This window comes from Mytilus galloprovincialis, chromosome 3, assembly GCF_965363235.1.
Source record: "Mytilus galloprovincialis chromosome 3, xbMytGall1.hap1.1, whole genome shotgun sequence".
Taxonomy (NCBI): Eukaryota; Metazoa; Mollusca; class Bivalvia; order Mytilida; family Mytilidae; genus Mytilus; species Mytilus galloprovincialis.
This window is the reverse complement of record NC_134840.1, coordinates 6,233,905-6,255,809: the sequence shown is the minus strand read 5'-3', so window position 1 is coordinate 6,255,809 and position 21,905 is coordinate 6,233,905. Positions and strand designations below refer to the sequence as shown.

At 33.4% G+C, this 21,905-nt stretch overlaps 1 protein-coding gene across 2 annotated transcripts in view; it reads left to right on the top strand.

Annotated features, from left to right (window-relative positions):
* LOC143067043 (uncharacterized) overlaps positions 1 to 21,905 on the top strand; it is a 53,411-nt gene that overhangs the window by 15,494 nt on the left and 16,012 nt on the right. Inside the window, exons 9-21 of one of the 2 annotated variants that reach the window (XM_076240024.1) lie at positions 4,191 to 4,326; positions 4,705 to 4,863; positions 5,397 to 5,540; positions 7,838 to 7,944; positions 8,213 to 8,341; positions 9,219 to 9,384; positions 9,827 to 9,983; positions 10,465 to 10,532; positions 12,151 to 12,248; positions 12,846 to 13,203; positions 13,736 to 13,935; positions 16,891 to 17,104; positions 20,589 to 20,724. In XM_076240024.1, coding sequence (XP_076096139.1) covers positions 4,191 to 4,326; positions 4,705 to 4,863; positions 5,397 to 5,540; positions 7,838 to 7,944; positions 8,213 to 8,341; positions 9,219 to 9,384; positions 9,827 to 9,983; positions 10,465 to 10,532; positions 12,151 to 12,248; positions 12,846 to 13,203; positions 13,736 to 13,935; positions 16,891 to 17,104; positions 20,589 to 20,724 — 2,072 coding nt within the window. Of the gene's footprint in view, positions 1 to 4,190; positions 4,327 to 4,704; positions 4,864 to 5,396; positions 5,541 to 7,837; positions 7,945 to 8,212; positions 8,342 to 9,218; positions 9,385 to 9,826; positions 9,984 to 10,464; positions 10,533 to 12,150; positions 12,249 to 12,845; positions 13,204 to 13,735; positions 13,936 to 16,890; positions 17,129 to 20,588; positions 20,725 to 21,905 lie in introns of both variants that reach the window. The other variant, XM_076240023.1, reaches the window with a different exon arrangement.

Sequence of the window (21,905 nt, the reverse complement as noted above, 5' to 3'; positions counted from 1 at the left end):
TCTCCCCAGGATTTTTGGATAGCGCTGTGGTAAGCGCGTGATTTTCGACAATTCTCAGTAACTTTGTCGCGGCGCGCGGTTGGTTTGTAATTGATTTGTTATGTGTTTTTCTTATATAATGCTATTGATGTTTTCTCTTGTAATGATGTCCTCATCATGCTCATGGAAGTTACCCCTTTGTTTGCTAATGTTATTGTCTGGATATAGACATGATAGAAGAAAAGTCTTTTTGTCTCCATTGTAAATACATATAATCCTCATATTATCTGTCTATAAAACCCAAGGAGAAGTCTTTCCATGGTGGGTCTATACCAGACTGCCTAGATGTGAAGATTTCTTATCACTAACAGGTGATGTTGCAGAACATGTAGGACCAACAATAAAGTCATTGTCAGCTTCTGTGAGAAAGTTTTCAATGACAAGATTGGTATTTTTTACATTTACTTTTATTAACATTTCTAGCAAAGTACAACTTTTCAATAAAAATGAGTATAGTATTTCAAAGGAAGAAATGAAATTGCCCTTTTAATAATATTCAAATCTTATCAAAGACTTGCTTAAAAAAAAGGCTAAAATATTCCAATTATGAATATGAAAGAAATCCTTTAAAAATATTTTAAAGAGATTTTTTTATTTCAAAGGTGAATTACCAATCAAATACATTATGTATGCCAACTGAAACAACTACCACCTTTAAAGGTTTTGTTTGATAATTTTATAAACATTTGAATACATGCCACCAGATAAGTTTGTCAAGATTTGACAATACTTCTTTTAGGTCTTTCCCTCCCAAATTATCTCCCTTACTGGCTGACATAACTTCCTGTTTACACCTGTGGCCACAGACCACAATTAATTCCTCTATCAGTTCTTTATAACCTTTTGCATCATTAAAAAAATTGCACCATGCACTTTTGTCCAATTTTTTGTGTGTGTAATGTATTGTCCTAGTCCAAATATATATCCAAAATTCAGAAAGATTGAAGCAATCACTTTTACAAATTTAGCCAATACACATCCATACCCCTATTGACAAGTCAAGAGATGTTCCGAAAACTGTAAATATCACCTTTTTGCACTTGACCTAATCACTCATTCCATATCAAAATCAGTTAAAATACAACCTCCAAAAATTTATTTGACCTCTCTTCTTTCATTTCCACCCAAAAAGATTTAAGGAATGAGTGAGGAAAGGAAAGAAAAAAAATTAAGGAAAAATACACTCTAATTAAAAGGAACTATATTCGTGGACAACGAAAAGCGGGGTCATTAATTGTGGTCTTGGGCCTATTAGGGGCCTAAAACTTGACCAATTCTAATAAAACTTGGCATGATTCAAGCTTAGTATATTATAAAACAGGTTACAAAGTTTCAAAGCCATATGATACCAAATAAAAAAAATGTGGCATTTTTTATATCTGAATTTTGGGTGCTGAATTGTGGCGTTGAATTAGAACAATTAAAACTATCAAATTTGAGCTTCTAAAAACCAAAAGATACCAAAACTAACACTTTTTAATGTCTCTATGTATAATTTAACATCTATTTAAAGCAACAGAAAGCATATTTCATGTATCAGACTTATGCAAAATGGCCAGAAGTTAATTTTATATGAGCCTGTGCCAAAAAATAGAGGTTTTCAATTAGGGTGAGGCCTTATATCAAATGTAATATTTTTCACTTACCACAATTTTCTGAAGTTGTTAAGTTATCAAACAAACTTTAACAGGTTATAAATGTACTTTTGATGGAAATATAAGTTTCAAATAGCATAACGCATGTGGATAAAATGGTCTTTAGCAATGTTATGCTTAAAAAAACAGATTGCCAGTTTAGGCCGTTCCCCACATTTGCATATTTAAAAGCATATAAATGATATGGGAGATGGAGATATACTTCTTTTTGCTAAAATCTGTGCTCAGATATGATAAAACATGGAGCCTGGATGTAACAAGACTGTCACTTTCAACTATATATGCAGACAGTATGGTCTGATGCAAAGTTTATTAACTTTATTGTTTAAAAACTGAATGAAATGTCAGCCTCAAAAGGCCAATATTTAAACCACTAGCTATCCAACAGAAGAAAGTAAAGGTAGTCTGTGAAACAGAAATGGTTAAGCAACCAGTAATAAGTGTTTTTGATGTAGGTTCAGTGCAATCTGTTTTGGAATACAACTTTTAAGTGCATAGAACTTCACATTTCACCTGCTGTGTATACTGACCGTTAGACTTAGACTATTAAAACAGCACATTTTGCACTCTTTTTATGTTTTTATCTACTTTTTTTTGTGTTCAGAGTTCACAAATAAGTTAAACAACTGAAATAAATACCACAAACACAAATAGATATCAGAAAAAAACTGTCAGAGAGAAATTAAGCATGCTGTTTTTGAAAAAATAGTGAAAAAAGTGAAAAAGCTACATTTTAGGCATTTAACCTGAAAAGTGACTTTTTCACAAAATTTCTATCAAATGAAAGTGAAAATCATTTCTTCTCATATAGTTTGACAAATCAATACCAATAGATCATTCAGAAAAGATGCCAAAGTAAAAATTCTAAATTTGCTGAAATGCACCTCTTAGGCCACAGACCACAATTAATTCCTCTATCAGTTCTTTATAACCTTTTGCATCATTAAAAAAATTGCACCATGCACTTTTGTCCAATTTTTTGTGTGTGTAATGTATTGTCCTAGTCCAAATATATATCCAAAATTCAGAAAGATTGAAGCAATCACTTTTACAAATTTAGCCAATACACATCCATACCCCTATTGACAAGTCAAGAGATGTTCCGAAAACTGTAAATATCACCTTTTTGCACTTGACCTAATCACTCATTCCATATCAAAATCAGTTAAAATACAACCTCCAAAAATTTATTTGACCTCTCTTCTTTCATTTCCACCCAAAAAGATTTAAGGAATGAGTGAGGAAAGGAAAGAAAAAAAATTAAGGAAAAATACACTCTAATTAAAAGGAACTATATTCGTGGACAACGAAAAGCGGGGTCATTAATTGTGGTCTTGGGCCTCTGTGTCTTTTTTTAGCATTAAATACTATTCCTTATCCAAGCCATCCTCTGTTTACATTAAATTTAAAGCAATATTTAATTAAGATATATTGATGATTGGTTGACAAATATCGATATTTTATATATATTTACACAAAATTTTCGTTTTGTTTTATTCCCTTATCCATTTGAAAAAGAGCCATGTATGGTCAAGTAATCGTAAAAATACGGGCTTATAATGAATCCCTTGATAACAGGGATGCTTCTTTCAAGCAATACAGGTTTGACAGTTTGGTTGTAAACGCAAAAAAAGTAATGATATAATCGTAGATGGTTCAAAAAATGGTCGAGACAACGTTGTCAGAGAAGGGGGTAAAACTTCCCTTATATAATTTAGAAATGAACTTTTCAGCACCCGAGACATGTATTATATGTCTCGGTTAGCACTGTCCATTCCTTTCATACGTTTCGGCATCTTTATAAAGCGAAAAAATGTAGTAGTGTTCTGTTAACCTTACGACGTTTAACTTGGCTTCACCCAAGCTGGACATCGAGAAAGTGAATTTCTCAAGTCTAGTATTAGCTTGGGGTTTGTTTTTCTAATCATATCCTCTTAATTGTTTTCAAAGGGTAAAATTCATTACTGTAGAATTGCTGATTAAACAGGTATTAGTTCGATTGGGTGATAATTAATACTTCAAAGACTAGCTCATTGAAGCCAATTTGATCGTTGTTAAAATCAGTGTTTGTTCAAAGTTCGTTAAACAAATTTGTGAATGTCGTTGGGAAACGCGGTCAATTTATTTCTTCTCATTTCATTCATATATGCCTCTATATATTCATTAAATAGATGTCAATGTTGAAATCTTTGTTTATTTTGATCTCTCAACGACGCCATTTTGTAAAATTTATTAGACTGGTCCCGCAGAGTTACTTAAATACAACGGAAATAATTCTTTCAAAAATCGTTAACCAGTCAATCACGTGATCCGAAAAGAAAAATAAGCGGGAAATTTTAAAAAATACGAAAAAAAATATAGCGACGCGGTCGAACGGGATAGCGACGCGGTCAGTGCAATAGGACAGCGGAAAATTGAAATAGCGCTGAAAATCGCGGCGCTAAAACGGCCTGGGGAGAACACTGATATGAATTAAAAGTAAACATTTGCTTACAGGTCCAGCAAGGTGTTCAGAAACCAGGTGTTGTGATACCAATGGGCCCTCAACCTGTTCAGCCAAACCCTCAAACTGTTCAGAACATACACATCAAATCTGTCAAATCACCCAATGTACAGATCAGACAGGAAGGAGGTATGTTTAGTCAAATATCCTGATATTTTATGAATTCCAACTGAAAAGGAGGAATGTAATATGTAAGAAGAGACAAACGACAGGTTATCAACAATATGCAAAGATGATAGATCATGTATATAAATCACAGGAAACAGCTAGCGACAGCTAAGTGTTTATGTGGTGTACTCTTTCAAAATTAGTTTAAGTTCCAGCAGAGACTAAACCTTTACAGTATTGAGAACAAACATTGAATCTTATTAATACAAGCCAAATAGAAAGTTGGAGAATTCTGAAAGAAAAATTATTTGCAAACAAGAAAGATTTTGAAATCAAATTTCATAATTGAAACATAACATTGCAACTCACTCATAGTTTTGCTTTAATATACTTCTTTAGGAATGAAAATTATCAGCGCTGGTGGATCGGGGAAAATATTACCAAAAATCTCTCAGACAACTTCAGCTTCTGGTACACCTGTAGTAGTTGTTAGTGCTGGTTCATCATTGTCAAGTTCATCTAATGTTACCATGGTAACCAGACCTATCACTTCAATAGGTATGATCATATAATGGATGATTTATTACAGTTTCCTGCAGTTTATAAATTGTCTGTTTGTTAAAATACCGACCAGTACGAAGATAAGGAGGATTTTATATTTTGACTTTGAAAGTTCGCACAGGCATTTTGTCGTTGTTGCATGAAAAATCCTTCAAGTTTCTTATTTTGATTGAAAATCTACAGCAATTTATAATGATATAGAAAGGCTATTCATCTTATCTTTTTAAAGTTGGTATGATGGGTAGATGCTGGGTAAGACAAAACATGATTTTGAATATATGACTGGATGAATCAGATTTTCAACTTACAATGTTGGAATGAATAGTAAAAATTTCATATGGGTTAGCTATAAAATATATTTATTTCTATACATTTTAGACTGTAGCACAAGGTTATAGTACTAAGTAATTTCTAAATAACTAGGTATCACCATTAGAATTTATTTTAAAGAGTTTTATAAGTTTTATAAGTTTTCCATAAGTCTGTAGTTTTAATCAATTTGCAATTTTTACAATGTTTTATCTTTGTAGGTCAGAGTGGAGCAAAGATTTTAAATATCACAACACAAGGTGGAAAGATAATCTCCACAGGGACAGCAAGAAACCCTAATGTTGTCACAGTCAACCCTAAAACTTTACAACTTCATGCTGTTAAAACATCAGGAAATAAACTGGGTAAGTATACCTGAAGGACTAATATTTACTTTTCCTTTGACTGGTAGATTTGTTTCCCCATTGATGATTTCTGTTAGCCTATTTGAGATACATTTTGCACTTGGTTATTAAGGTTCAAGATATTAAATGACAAAAATTCAATTTACTAGCAATTTGTTTATAGTCTGTAAATGCTTAATTATTAATTCTAGTTTTTATATGACCACAAAAAAAATGTTAGCGTCGTATAATGGTATCATGTTGTCGTTGTTATCTGAGTCGTCATCTGCAGGGCTCACACTACTTCAGAATTATAGGGAGAAGTGACTTCTCTTTTTGAAACTGATAGGGAGAAGTGGTGAGATTTGAAAGAGAAGTGCTCATTCGCACGGTGCGCTACAATGTTTGGATTTTATTATACATGTAGTATAAAGGGTCATATGTAAATAATGTTCTTTTTATATTATTCAATTCATATCTGAGTATACAATTAAAGTAATATTTCAAATTAAAAAGTTGTTTAAGTTTTACTAAGGTTCTTGTGAGAAACTACCAACTGAATATTTAAATTCTAGTGCTAAAAAAATAAAAGAAATTATAATATATCAATTACAATTTAATTCAAATCTATCTTGTGTATGAAATTCAGTGTTTCTCACTGCAAAATATAAAAGTTATCATGGTTATTAAGCTGGGCCATAATATAATTAATAGTCTCAGAGCTAAGCAACTTTGAAACAATACATAAAAAATATAGGGAATTATATACACCAATCAATAAGATGTAACCAAAAGTCTCTTAATGCGTGTGGAATATGTAATTTTTCCCTTTGGGATCAATATTCTTCTGTCAGCTGTTCCATCCATGCGTTCGCATTCGTAGTAATTATTGTAAAAGTATGAATTTCGGTCATATCTGGTCCGGTTCAGATCCGTAGTTTAGAAATCAGTCAATGGCGGACGAATGCAAGAAAAATTACAAAAAAAAACGATGTTTGACAAGTTATTTGGAAAGGAACATGACGTTTTTAATGCAATAAATGGAATAAACATTTACTGGAGGCAACTTTTATCACGTTAAAATGAAGAAACAAACTTATTTTGCCGCCGAAATTTAGGTTGATGTACGTTTTCGAGTAACAAGCACCGGAACTTGCGGAAATGAACGAAGTGATAAAAAGTTGTATTTTTATCAAATAACCTGCTACACACTGCAAAGACAATGCTTCAACCTCTTTTCTTAAGATAATGAATCGTTTATGTCTAAATTTCTTTAATTATCATTAAAAAATTGATGTTTCATCAACTTGGTAAAAATTGAAAATGTCCGATGACGGAAGCGACTGAAAACGAGTATCGTCAAGAACAGGGCGACTTGTTTTCGCTTTTGGGGGTCGGGGAAAGCGACTTCTTCGCCCAAGTCGCCTGGTAGCGTGAGCCCTGCATCTGAAGACGGATTTAGTTTCCGGACAATAACTTTAGTTTCAGTGAATGAATCTTTACAAATTTTTACCAGAAGGTTCAATACCACTATAGGAAGGTTGGGATTGATTTTGGGGGTTATGGTCCCAATAGTTTTGAAATTTGGGGCCAAAAAGGGGCCCCAAAATAAGGGGGGGGGGGGGGGTATGGATCAAAATATTTTTAGAATTAGGGGGAAAACTAGGTTTTTCTGGTCAATGGATAATTAAGACTATTTTAAAGCTGTGTAAGGGAGGTAATTTATAAATATTTATCATACAATGTTGGGTATGTTCAGATTTACCTCCCTTATACTACTTGTTAATAATGCATGCATAAAGAAATGTCAGGTTCTGGACTAATTGAAAAAGGGGGGGGGGGGTAGTAGTTTTCATTGTTTTTTTTTTTCCAAATTTCTCAAATTTCATTTTTTTGACAAGTTTGAAGAATAATTCTTTAATTGATTTGTAAGATCTTGATATTTGTTTTGTGTAAGAATCCCATATAATGTCAAAAATTTGATCACAATCCAAATTCAGAGCTGTATCAAGCTTGAATGTTTTGTCCATACTTGCCCAAACTGTTCAGGGTTCAACCTCTGCAGTTATATAAAGCTGCACCCTGCGGAGCACCTGGTTGATTTTCTTGTAATAAAGAACTTTCAACAATATTGAAATACAATTAATTTTACCATGAAAGAGGACAGCAGTTATTATTCCCCCTTAATTATAGTTGAAATATTATTTTTTATTTGAAAAAATTACTCTGAAATAGTATAGTATAGTATGTGATTGTGCTTGCTGATAGTTTTTATGTTGAATTTGATTGAGCTGATGTAAGTTTTATTTAAATTTCAGGAGGTAAACCAAATGTTATAGTGGTACAGAAAACTCAACCAAGACGATCTATCAGTACTCCAACTAGTACTGCATCCAAAACAATCAAATCATCAGCTTTTGAAAAGGTAAACATTGATGTGCTTTGATTTTAATATTGAAAACTCGTAGTGTGCATATCACCTGGGGTAAAATATCCTTGTTATATTGAAAATTCTTTAATAATGTACAAACATCACTAATAAGGTATAAAATACTATATATCTTGAATTAAGTATATAAAATATATAAAAGTAGCAAGAATAATCTGCATCCATAGAATAATAAGGTAACACATTGGTATACTAGTTCATGAAATAAGAAAAACAATAGTTAAATACTTTTTATTTTATTTAGGAATTGGTCAATTTTTTGCAAAGACAAGATTCTACGAAACATATTGTTGTATCGACACCAAGTGGTCAAAGAACAATAGAAAGAAAGGTTATTGTGACTACTCCTGGTCAGCTGGAAGCCACTAGACAGGTTTGTTATATTCTCAGAAAACATCACAAATATTGTATCTGATAAGACTAATGTTGAGCCAGTATGTATAGCTGGATTTTGATGTTCACTTTGTATATGCATGATAATGGGTTCAAATTAAATTTGTGTTCTTACTTTTGACAGGATCATTGTCCTTGAATATTTTAATGTCATACAAATTGTGTGTTGTTTTTTTATTATGGCCACGCAACGAAGTTGTAGGTGCCATATAGTTTTACCCTTGAACGAAATTCCCAAATTCTGTCATTCCGTCATTCCGCAACAAACCATTATACAGAGTTTTTTCTAAACGCCATCAGATATTGGGCTGATTTTTGGTATGTGAGTTAACCATGATGAGTTACAGATCAAGTTCAAGTTTCGTTTCACTTTGCTCATTTTTGCTAAAATTACGGGCTTTTGACTTTGATAAATTGTTGAAAATCATTCTTACATGTATATGGACTTTTTTTCTAAAGTCTTTCAAATATTGGGCTGATTTTTGGTATGTGAGTTATCCATGATGAGTTACAGATCAAGTATAGGTTTTGTTCCGCTCCCCTAATTTTTGACAAAATTAAGGATTTACAACTTTCAAAATTGTTGAAAATCACAGTTATACAGACTTTTTTCTATACGCCTCCAGATTTTGAGCTGATTTTTGATAGGTGAGACTACCATCATGTTTGTGTCCACATGTGTTATTGAAATTGCACATTTTTCAACTTTTTGAGACGGGCCATTCATGTCGCTTTGACACATCTAGTTTTTTTTATCCTTGTCCCATTACATTGTTTGAAGATTAATAAATATAAATATACCATTAAATCAAGCAGAAATGAAAATACTATTTCAATATTAGATTTTGTTTCTATAGAGAATCCGAATGGAAGCAGAAGCCAAGAATAACAACATTTTAGCAGATTTGATAAAGGCAGCAGGCATTCAGGAGGGTGAAGGTAGTGGAGATGTTACCATTAACCTGGATGAGGCTACCATGGCTGCTCTTACAGCATCAAGTCAGGGATCAGAACAGAATAGAGGTAAGTTAAAAACGCTCTTCAGTTAGTTCAGCATCTATTTCCTATTAGGAGATACTTTAATTTTTTTTGTATGTGTTAAATGAACTAAAAAAAAATTGTCACCTTTCTTTTCACTGACTTCATATGAAGTTCGCAGTGATGAGTACTTTTTTTTTTATCCAAAATGAGATATACTTTTTCAACATTTTCTTGTTAGTTTTAGATCTCAATTGGTCCACAATTAAATTAATCTTTTTGGCATATCCCCACTTTGATACTCTGAAACCCCAACTGTATAATCATAGTATGACATCTAAAATGAAAATAAGATCATGGTGAACATTTATAACAAAAAATTGTATAAATTAGTCATTATATAGATAGTTCTGATTAAACATAGATTTGCTTAGGCATTCATTTCCAAATATGATGTATTAGCTAATTATTTGTTTTTGTATTACAGTTGTAACAAGTCAAGCTCTGCCAAGTAATGAATGGTTTGAGTATGATGATGGAAACCAGGCCTACACCAGTCAGGGAATAGATAACCAAGCCTTGCAGGCCATTATTGATTCTCAGCCTTCCACCTCTCAGGATAAACCTAAGGTTACAGTACAAAGGTGAGGCCCCTTCCCCTTAGATAACCAAGCCTTACAGGCCATTATTGTTTCTCAGCCATCCACTTCTCAGGATAAACCTACGGTTACAGTACAGAGGTAAGGCCCCTTCCTCTTAGATAACCAACCCTTACAGGCCATTATTGATTCCCAGCCTTCCATTTCTCAGGATAAACTTAAGGTTACTGTACAGATGTAAGACCCCTTCCCTTATATAACCAAACCTTACAGGCCATTATTGATTCTCAATCTTCCATTCTCAGGATAAACCTAAGGTTACTGTACAGAGGTAAGGCCATCTTCCCTTTAGATAACCAAGCCATACAAGCAAGATAACACCAATGAACACTTGGGATCATTTGAAGTATTTATTTACATATTATAAACTAATTAGAAACCTTCTGTGTTCTACTTTAAACTTTTGTATATATCATAATTTGGACTTTGGAATACAGACTAGTAAATGAAACCTATATAATTACAGGGCTTCCAGTATAGACCTGAGTCAGTTAAATGTGGATCAGTTATCTCAGCAACAGTACTACACAATAGGTAAGATCATTACCATTAATAGGGTTGATTTAAATGTAAATATGACAATTTTTTATAAAATTCAATTTGAAAGTGTATAAGATCAACTATTTTTTTTCTTTGTTTTTTTCAGGGCCTCTAATAAATCATATGAAACTGGAAAAAATAAAGTCCCTGTTTAATCTTTGAAAACTTTTTATACAACTGGAACTACATGTATTGTCATTTTACGTCTTTTTAAATTGCAGTTAAAATGCATCATTTTTGGGATACGATTGCTTTCAAGCAATCTGTAGACTTATACCGGTGGCTCAGAGCAATTTCCCTCATGTCAATCGTTTTATTCTAAACATTAAGGAACATCTCAGATTCTTATGATTGTCTTGCTTTAAAAGGTAAAAACAAACAAAGGGATTGAACTTAATCAACTTTCCTATAATGTTCTTTTCATAATCTGCATGTTGGTAATTCCCTTGACTTCGATGCGTGTTTTTAACAACACGGAAAATCAGAATTTAGCAGTATTTATATTTAGTGTAGTTATAAATTTAGAAACACGTCAGAGGAAATTCCCAGTTTTGATAAAATGCGAGAGTTCTCTGAATACCAATAAATCTATTTCTGTCATATAAGAACTGAAGTGGAGTTTTTCTTATATGTTACCGTTATGAAACTGATATTTGAGATTGTACTTCCATAAAGAAATTGAGAACCATCTAGGTCGTTTAATAAGCATTTAATATATCTTCCCAGGGTTTGATTTGGAAATTATGCGCATGCGTATAGTTTTCTTGACTTTAAGGGGTTTTAGATTGAATGGTTGCTCTGGATTCCCCACTAAATTAATTTATAACTCGTGGGATCTTTTCTATGTATGACTGCTATTGAGGGTTATTGTTGTTGCATAATTTTAAATCATATGCATCATTTAGATTAAAATAAATATATTCCACATCGTAGAACACCCCTTCAGGCGAAATGGAGTCTTCCATATTATCGTTTCGAGTTGTCTCCCTTCCGGCAGTAACTTCCGTGAATTCTGAATATAAACAAGACATCGAGTATTAGATCGTTCTGTCAATAAACGTCGTATTATATTAGAAACGAATGCAATTTAAACCGATAAATGTGTACGGAAAGGAGCCATGATGACTGACCCAAAGGAAATTAAATATTTGAAGAGTTAGGAATGGGGTTCCTCCTAGAATTAACGTAGGAAAAAAGGTGATAAGATACGAATTGAAATCTACATCTACATCATACGACGATCCATCAGCACATTGATGACTATACGTCGGCGCATCGCTAACAGACACTTAATAAAATATAATAACCAATGAGTGAAATAAAATACCTTCTCTGACATCTCTCACTCTGAGTCAGTCAGTGACTGCTGTGGAAAGTAAACTTGGTATTGACAGTACAAAAATAAAACACAATAGACCTAATTACATACACTTTTATCCGGGTTTGGCTATTTTGTAACTATTTTACATGTCTGTTTGTCATTTGAATTAGTTTTGAAAATAATATTATCCAGCTACATGCATACATGTGTCAATGAAACAATGGCAATCGTATCCCTCAGAGCAATCTGCTCTTTGATTAAGAATGAGTAATGATTTATATATATTTTCAGAACAAGCTATGAGGATGTTAAATCAACCAGACAAAACAGCTGAGGGAGTATCAATTCTTAGAATGGACTCTTCTGAAGGAGAGACTCAACAGACAGAGGTCAGTGTTCTACCTACACCTTAATCATGTGTGGCAATGTCAGCTTTCTAACAAATGTAAAAGCTTCCTGTCTTTTTCTACCTGTCTCTGTTTTCAGACTGGATTTCTTGATCCCACGATGGCCTTCCCAAATGGCCAATACTGCATTCTTTTAAAAAATGTCATGTGAATTTCAAATTGGTACCAACTTCATAGCTTTTAGATTTTCTTAAAAGAATTATAAGTCAAGATTCTAATCACATTCAACAATGGCTACTTTGATACTAATGACAATACATTCAATAATAATAATTCTAGTTTTCACATGAACTATCAATTGCTACCTCCTCAATTCTTATAAATTCATTCCAGGTAACTGACAAGCAGTATACTCCCACCATAGCCTGGAGTCCATTTCATTTCTAGTCAATTTTAAAATTAGCAATGAAAAATTATGAAAATCCTGTAAGTTGGAAATAAATTTTCTCAAGAGCCTCTAGTATTCCACATTCTAAACCTGTTGATTTTTTAACATTGACTAGGATGCCACTTTTGTATACAGAATTTTATTTGCCAATGTGAGTCCAATAAGATCATTTATTATCTTATTTGTTTCAGGTGGAAACAACAGTAATTCAAGAGGAAATCCCTGGTGCAGCAATTCAAGTGTCAAATCAAAATTCTCAATCTGAATTAGAACAAATAGCACAACGTTTAAACTTACAAGGGGAGTTAGATCCCCAGACTGGAATATTCTATAACACAAACTCATCTACAGACAATTCTTCATCGTCATCGTCAGACATAACACAATCTCAGATAGTAGTGTCCGCTGGTGCCAAATCTTTTGACTTGTTAAGTAGTTCATTAGAACAAGCTCAAATTAACTTAGATTCTTATCAGTTTATGGAGGAGGATATATTAACAGAAAAGGTTACCACAGAAGCTGTGGGGCAACCTGGGACAGAAGTTGTAGGTATGTTTACTGCTTTATATACATGCATATTCATCAGTTGTCTTTGGAATGGTTTCAAATTAATGCTTCATTGGTGTTTTTAGATGAGGAGTAGAAATTATTGAGAGATAATTTCGAATTTCACTCTTTAATGAACTGATAAAAAAAAATTGGTTGGACATGAATCAGTCTTTGATAAATTATTGGATATACACCAAACATTCACAATATCTTTTATAAAGAGAACTACTCTAAAAAGATGTATGCCAACCTATGTATATCTACAACATGATTTTATACAGTCAGTATGCAGTAATAGGAATTAGAATGTTAGCAATGTAATATTCATTATATGATACAAATTCAAACTTACCAACCAAGATCATTATAACAGACTTTAATAAACAAGTTACACCTTCCTGTTTGTCTTCCTTTACATTATAACAGACTTTAATAAACAAGTTACACCTTCCTGTGTGTCTTCCTTTACATTAGTATATACTAAGACTTATTTATCAAGACTGGTTAATTTTGATATTTTATTTTTGAACAGAAGTATCCTCAACACCTTATGAAGTGTATACCTCAGGTACTGAGGAATCTGTCGGCCAGGAAACTGTTATTGTATCCAGTAGTAATGAAGGATCTCACATGGGTCCAATGATCCGGATCAAATCAGCATCATCTAGCAGTTTTATACCAATACAAGAAATCTCAAAATCATCAACCATCAATATCACCACACATACACAGGTACACTATAATGTTTATTGTTCTTACTTACTGATGTCAACCATCAATATCACCACACATACACAGGTACACTATAATGTTTATTGTTCTTACTTACTGATGTCAACCATCAATATCACCACACATACACAGGTACACTATAATGTTTATTGTTCTTACTTACTGATGTCAACCATCAATATCACCACACATGCACAGGTACACTATAATGTTTATTGTTCTTACTTACTGATGTCAACCATCAATATCGCCACACATACACAGGTACACTATAATGTTTATTGTTCTTACTTACTGATGTGTGAATTATTATTATGAACTGACATTGACAATGGCATGTGCACTCACACTCTACTGTGCTGAGAAAGGAAATTATCAGTAAGATCAAAGGAAAATTTGGTTTAAGATGGTACAGAGATAACTCCATAAAATCAGCATAACGTTTTAATGACATTGTGTTCATATGGGAATATTAAGCTTCTCAATGATCAAAATAAGTGTTTGTCAAACTGCTATATAACCAGTGTATTTTTTTCTGATTAAACGGTTGGTTCAAATTTTTTGAAATTTTTATATTTTTGTCAAAGGGTCAAAGTAAATATTTATTTTAAAATTAAACGAGCCAAATTAATTTTAGTTAAAGTGTTAGGTACCACCTTAAAGTCATGAAACCAGTGAGTGGTGAAAAATAATGTTAATCCAATTCTTGAACCAATGCATGTATATATCATAAACTTAGAACTCTGTGCACGATTTTGTCATTTTTCACTCAAATATATCGTATAATCGTCAATTTTTAGCTCACCTGGCCTAAAAGGCCATGTGAGCTTTTCTCATCACTTGGCATCCGTCGTCGTCGTCTGTCGTCGTTAACAATTTTTCAAACATCTTCTCCTCTGAAACTACTGAATAGATTTGAATGAAACTTAAAATGATTGTTCCTTAGATTATCCTGCACAAAGTGTGTGCTTCGATTTTTGATCCGTCAAAAAACATGGCCGCCGTTACTTAAAATAGAACATAGGGGTCAAATGCAGTTTTTGGCTTATATCTCAAAAACGGAAGCATTTAGAGCAAATCTGACATGGGGTAAAAATGTTTATTAGGTCAAGATCTATCAGCCCAGAAATTTTCAGATGAATCAAACAAACCATTGTTGGGTTGCTGCCACTTAATTGGTAATTTTAAGGAAATTTTGCAGTTTTTGGTCATTATCTTGAATATTATTATAGATGAAGATAAACTGTAAACAGCAAAAATGATCAGCAAAGTAAGATCTACAAATAGGTTAATATGACCAAAATTGTCAATTGACCCCTTAAGGGGTAAATGTCCTTTAATGACAATTTTTCACAATTTGTTCATCATATTTGCTAACTTTAAAAAATCTTCTCCTCTGAAACTACTGAATGGATTTGGATGAAACTTAGCATGATAGTTCCTTAGATTATCCTGCACAAAGTGTGTGCTTCGATTTTTGATCCGTCAAAAAACATGGCCGCCCTTACTTTAAATAGAACATAGGGGTCAAATGCAGTTTTTGGCTTATATCTCAAAAACGAAAGCATTTAGAGCAAATCTGACATGGGTAAAAATGTTCATTAGGTCAAGATCTATCAGTCCTCAAATTTTCAAACGAATCAAACAAACCATTGTTGGGTTGCTGCCACTTAATTGGTAATTTTAAGGAAATTTTGCAGTTTTTGGTCATTATCTTGAATATCATTATAGATAAAGATAAACTGTAAACAGCAAAAATGATCAGCAAAGTAAGATCTACAAATAGGTTAATATGACCAAAATTTGTCATCTCACCTTGACCTCATTTTCATGGTTCAGTGGTTATAGTTAAGTTTTTGTGTTTTGGTCTGTTTTTCTTCTACTATATGCAATAGGTCTACTAAAATTGGTGTATAGAATGATTGTAAGGTGTACATGTCTAGCTGACAGGTGTCATCTAACCTTGACCTCATTTTCATAATTCAGTGGTCAAAGTTAACTTTTTTAGTTTTGGTCTATTTTTTTAATACTTTATGCATTAGGTCAACTATATTTGGTGTATGAAAATATTTTATGATCTATATGTCGGTTACGCAGGTTTTACTTGAACTTGACCTCATTTTCACAGTCCATTTCTAAGTTTTAAGTGTTTGTGTTTTGGTCTCATTTTCTTTATTTATAAACAGTAAGTCATATATATTTGTAATATTGAAGAATTGTTAGCTGTACATGTTTGCCTGGCATGGTTCAATATGTTCAATAAGGCATTGTTTACCAGGTGAGCGATTCAGGCTCTTGAGAGCCTCTTGTTTTTCTCTCTGTCTGTTATGATTTAACAAATATGGCTGCTCATTAAATGCTGTGTTTTAAAGCTGAAGTTTACCGATTGTCACCTTATAGTAAATGAATAACAAAAAGCTTGGGTATTGAGCACGTTTTTTAACATGTACAATCAGATAATTGTTTATTTTAATGACAGATCCATGCGTATTGCGATGGCCGGATTTTTATGAGGAAGGTTACGCTCAGGTCACTATGCATACGGAAAATATGTCGGCGAATTTCTTCCTGGAAGCAAGCAATTAAAAACAAATAGACTTCTTGTAAATGTGGACAAATTAAAAAAATTTCCTCAGAAAAAAGTATATGTACATAATTGTATAATGAAAACTATCCATTTAGTTATAAGAAACATATGCATGATTTTTTTTTAATTTGAGGTTTCTTATGACTTTAAGAGGGATAATTGACTGAGGTAAGTTTTGGTTTAATGTACTTTACTATGAAGCTATGATCAAATCAACTAGACAATTAGTGTACAGGTTCATGTTTTATCAAAACTAAAAGTTGTATATCAAACAGTTCATTGTGAACCAACATATTATGTGATAGTTAGCCTCTGTTTCTGTATTTTAGTTTATATATACTGTTTACCAGACATTGTTTATATTTCAGCCATCAACAAGTGTTATACATGAAGCAGTTTTATCACAAGAAGAAGGTATCTACACAGCTGAAATTATTGACGATTCCAATCCAAACATCACACAAAACATAGACTCCTCTTTCATAACAACTGTTCCTTCAAGTGATGTACCAGTCACCATAGAAACCACATCAGTTGACCCTGTAGAAGTTGAAGGTGAAATTGTTGGATTGGAAGACATAGGTACGATCAGCAATACATCATCAGGTAGAAATATATGTATTCCTCTCAAATCTTGTAGAAATATATGTATTCCACTCCAATCTTGTAGACATATATGTATTCCACTTCATTTTGTAGAAATATATATATTCCAGGCTTAAATTAAAATATTGTTTGTTTGCCCTTTACCGACCGACCCTATCAATTCGTTCCGCCTGAAAATCTTTTATTTGTATTTACCAGCAAGATTTTATTTTATTTTATTTTTTCGTTCCTACCAAAAATCTTATATTTGTATTTCCCGCTCAAAACTTTTTTACCGGAATCCTCGGGTTTTATCTTTACGTATAAGGTCCAGTCCGTTTGATATCACCTGAGCGTTTGACATGAACACTTGCATTTGAAGTTTCAAAGCATTTGTTTGAAATCGATGTTGAACGCTTTCTGAAATCATGATATGAAGTACGTTACTCTGTACCTTTAAACTTAAAGAGCAGGGTTCATTTACAAAAAAGTTCGTTTGATACAAAAGTATTAACGTGTGTACAAACTAATTTGTAAACGGACGTTGTATTCTATGTAGGGATGGCCTTTTGTGATCCGCATATCAGAATGATTATGTTAACGATGCCGCTAAATTATTTATATCTGACATGAACCAAAAGTGACAAAACCCTGTAAAGTGGAGAATATCTGGCAGTAAAATCGCCAAGTTTTCCATACAGATCATTTATAAATGTGATGCAAAATACGTGACAATTGAGTTTTAAGTCTTATAGCATTTTTATTGGAAAAAAAAGCACACACGAAATTTGTAACACTCTAGGGACTTTTTCTACTAGTAATATATGTCTGCCCGGACATAATTTACCAGTACAAAGTTATCTCTTATATATATTTTTTTCAAAACTAATAGTCCCAGCGGAAAAGTTATTTGCAAAAACAAAACGGACAAAAAAATGACATTATGCAGATTTTGTATCTATAAAATAAAATATTTTAACTACCTGCCTACCCATGACAAATAATATACCGAGCCAAGTTATTTTTTTGGGGAAAAAAATAAAATATTTTACCTACCTACCTACCCTGTTTCAAAACATAGGGTCGGAAAAGGGCAAACAAACAATATTTTAATTTAGGCCCCACTCTCAATCTTTTAGAAATATAAGTATTCTTCTCCGATCTTGATTCAATAAGTAGAAATATATGTATTCCACTCCCGATCTTTTGAAAATATAAGTATTCTTCTCCGATCTTAATTCAATATGTAGAAATATATGTATTCCACTCCACTCCAATCTTTTAGAAATATTAGTATTCCAATCCAATCTTAATTCACTAGGTAGAAATATATTTATTCCATTCCCAATCTTTTAGAAATATAAGTATTCTTCTTCAATCTTAATTCACTAGGTAGAAATATATGTATTCCACTCCAATCTTGTAGAAATATATTTATTCCATTCCCAATCTTTTAGAAATATAAGTATTCTTCTCCGATCTTAATTCACTAGGTAGAAATATATGTATACCACTCAAATCTTGTAGAAATATAAGTATTCTTCTTCAATCTTAATTCAATAGGTAGAAATATATGTATTCCACTCCAGTCTTGTAGAAATAATATGTTTACTGTACTGAAAATGTTCACTTTGGCTGTTGCATACTAGTCAACATAATACTGAAAGAACACAGATCATTAAATGTACTCTTCCTATGTACTTTTTTATTTGTTAGATAGGATGATTTTTGTTAGCACAGATCAAGTACATTGGACAATAGAAACATAATTGTTATTGATATTAAACATGCATTATAGCTGAGAAAAGATTAGTTATTTCCTGTTCATTCTTTATTAGGGCTGAATGGTGGTCCACCCTATAGTGATCATTCTTCCCTGCTGAATGGTGGTCCACCCTATAGTGATCAGACTCTCCGTAAAAAAATGTGTCTGCTAGAGAACCGTTATAATTTCATACCTTATACTTGACATGTTTATTAAATTTAACTAGAGGGTGTGTCATAATGTTTGTACAACTTCCTAGATCAGAGGTCAAGGTCATTAACTTTGGTTTCAGATGACAGCCCCATGTTCTAAGATAAAGATACAATTTTTTTACCATTTTTTTAATTCACAGCAGGGCCCACAGAGATGGCTCCCATCTCAATGACACCTAGTTATTTATTTTCCCTGGTATAGATTCTAGGTAAGATGTATTGTCATACACTGAAGGGTCAATGGTCAACACAGCTACAATCTTAATTACAATGCCTGAGCAAACATCCAAACAAAGTTTGCAAGCAAGGCATATAAACTCTTGATTTGCATGCTTTATTATTAGGGCCCCGCCGACTAAGGCGGGTCGCCCTATAGTGATCAGTCTGTCCGTCCGTCCGTCTGTCCGTCCGTCCGTCCGTCCGTCCGTCCGTAACACTTTAACTTTGTGTCTGCTCTATATCTTAAAAACCGTTATGATTTCAAAGTTTATACTTGACATCCATTTTAACCAACACCAGAGGGTGTGTCATGATGTATGTAAAACTTCCTAGGTCAAAGGTCAAGGTCAAAAACTTTGGTTTCAGTTGACAACCCTGTGTCCTGTGGTGAAGATCGTGTCCGCTCTATATCTTGAGAACCGTTATGATTTCAAAGTTTAAACTTGACATCCATTTTAACCAACACCAGAGGGTGTGTCATGATGTATGTAAAACTTCCTAGGTCAAAGGTCAAGGTCAAAAACTTTCATTTCAGTTGACAACCCTGTGTCCTGTGGTGAAGATCGTGTCCGCTCTATATCTTGAGAACCGTTATGATTTCAAAGTTTATACTTGACATGTATATGAACCAACACCAGAGGGTGTGTCATAATTTATGAACGACTGCCTAGGGCAAAGTTCAAGGTCAAAAACTTTGGTTTCAGTTGACAACCCCATGTCCTATGGTAAAGATTGTGTCCGCTCTATATCTTGAGAACAGTTATCATTTCAAAGTTTATACTTGACATGTATATAAACCAACACCAAAGGGTGTGTCATAATTTATGTGCAACTTCCTAGGTCAAAGGTCAAGGTCAAAAACTTTGGTTTCAGTTGACAACCCCATGTCCTATGGTAAAGATCGTGTCCGCTCTATATCTTGAGAACCGTTATCATTTCAAAGTTTATACTTGACATGTTTATAAACCAACACCAAAGGGTGTGTCATAATTTATTTACAACTTCCTAGGTCAAAGGTCAAGGTCAAAAACTTTGATTTCAGTTGACAAACCCATGTCCTATGGTAAAGATACAATTTTTTAATGCACATTATTCACAGCGGGGCCCACAGAGATGGCGCCCATCTCAATGATATCTAGTTTTAACTGTTATACAGTTTATCTGACTACATTTATTAGAACTTATACGTGGTAATCAAATCTATGTTACTACATTTATTAGACGTTATATGTGGTAATCAAATCTATGTTACTACGTATGTGGTAAAGTTTGTCTGATTTTGTAGGTGCTAATAGTGGTGTTGATTCAGGAGACCCTAATCTTGATGCTGTACGCTTGAGTAAACGAAAACGTCGACCACCCAGTGCATTAGAGGATAGTCCTACTTCACAATCCATTGGTTGGGCAAAATCTTGTTTGTGGTAAGTATATGTTCTGTAGATATGTACAAGCAAACTTTTATTAAGATTAAGATGGCCGCCGAGCTGAAAACACTGTAAAAAGTCAGCTCCCAGTTTTTTGCAGTTTTTGTCGAGCCTGCAACTTTTGTTGCAGAAAGCTCGACATAGGGATAGTGATCCGGCGGCGGCGGCTACGGCGGCGGCGGCGGTGTTAGCTCACTTCTTAAAAGCTTTATATTTTAGAAGGTGGAAGACCTGGATGCTTCATACTTTGTATATAGATGCTTCATGTTACGAAGTTTCCATCAGTCACATGTCCAATGTCCTTGACCTCATTTTCATGGTTCAGTGACCACTTGAAAAAAAAAGTTCAAATTTTTTGTAATGTTGAATTCTCTCTTATTATAAGTAATAGGATAACTATATTTGGTATGTGCGTACCTTGCAAGGTCCTCATGTCTGTCAGACAGTTTTCACTTGACCTCGACCTCATTTCATGGATCAGTGATCAAGGTTAAGTTTTGGTGGTCAAGTCCATATCTCAGATACTATAAGCAATAGGGCTAGTATATTCGATGTATGGAAGGACTGTAAGGTGTACATGTCCAACTGGCAGGTGTCATCTGACCTTGACCTCATTTTCATGGTTCAGTGGTTATAGTTAAATTTTTGTCGAGCCTGCAACTTTTGTTGCAGAAAGCTCGACATAGGGATAGTGATCCGGCGGCGGCTACGGCGGCGGCGGTGTTAGCTCACTTCTTAAAAGCTTTATATTTCAGAAGGTGGAAGACCTGGATGCTCCATACTTTGTATATAGATGCTTCATGTTACAAAGTTTCCGTCAGTCACATGTCCAATGTCCTTGACCTCATTTTCATGGTTCAGTGACCACTTGAAAAAAAAGTTCAATTTTTTTGTAATGTTGAATTCTCTCTTATTATAAGTAATAGGATAACTATATTTGGTATGTGCGTACCTTGCAAGGTCCTCATATCTGTCAGACAGTTTTCACTTGACCTCGACCTCATTTCATGGATCAATGATCAAGGTTAAGTTTTGGTGGTCAAGTCCATATCTCAGATACTATAAGCAATAGGGCTAGTATATTCGGTGTATGGAAGGACTGTAAGGTGTACATGTCCAACTGGCAGGTGTCATCTGACCTTGACCTCATTTTCATGGTTCAGTGGTTATAGTTAAGT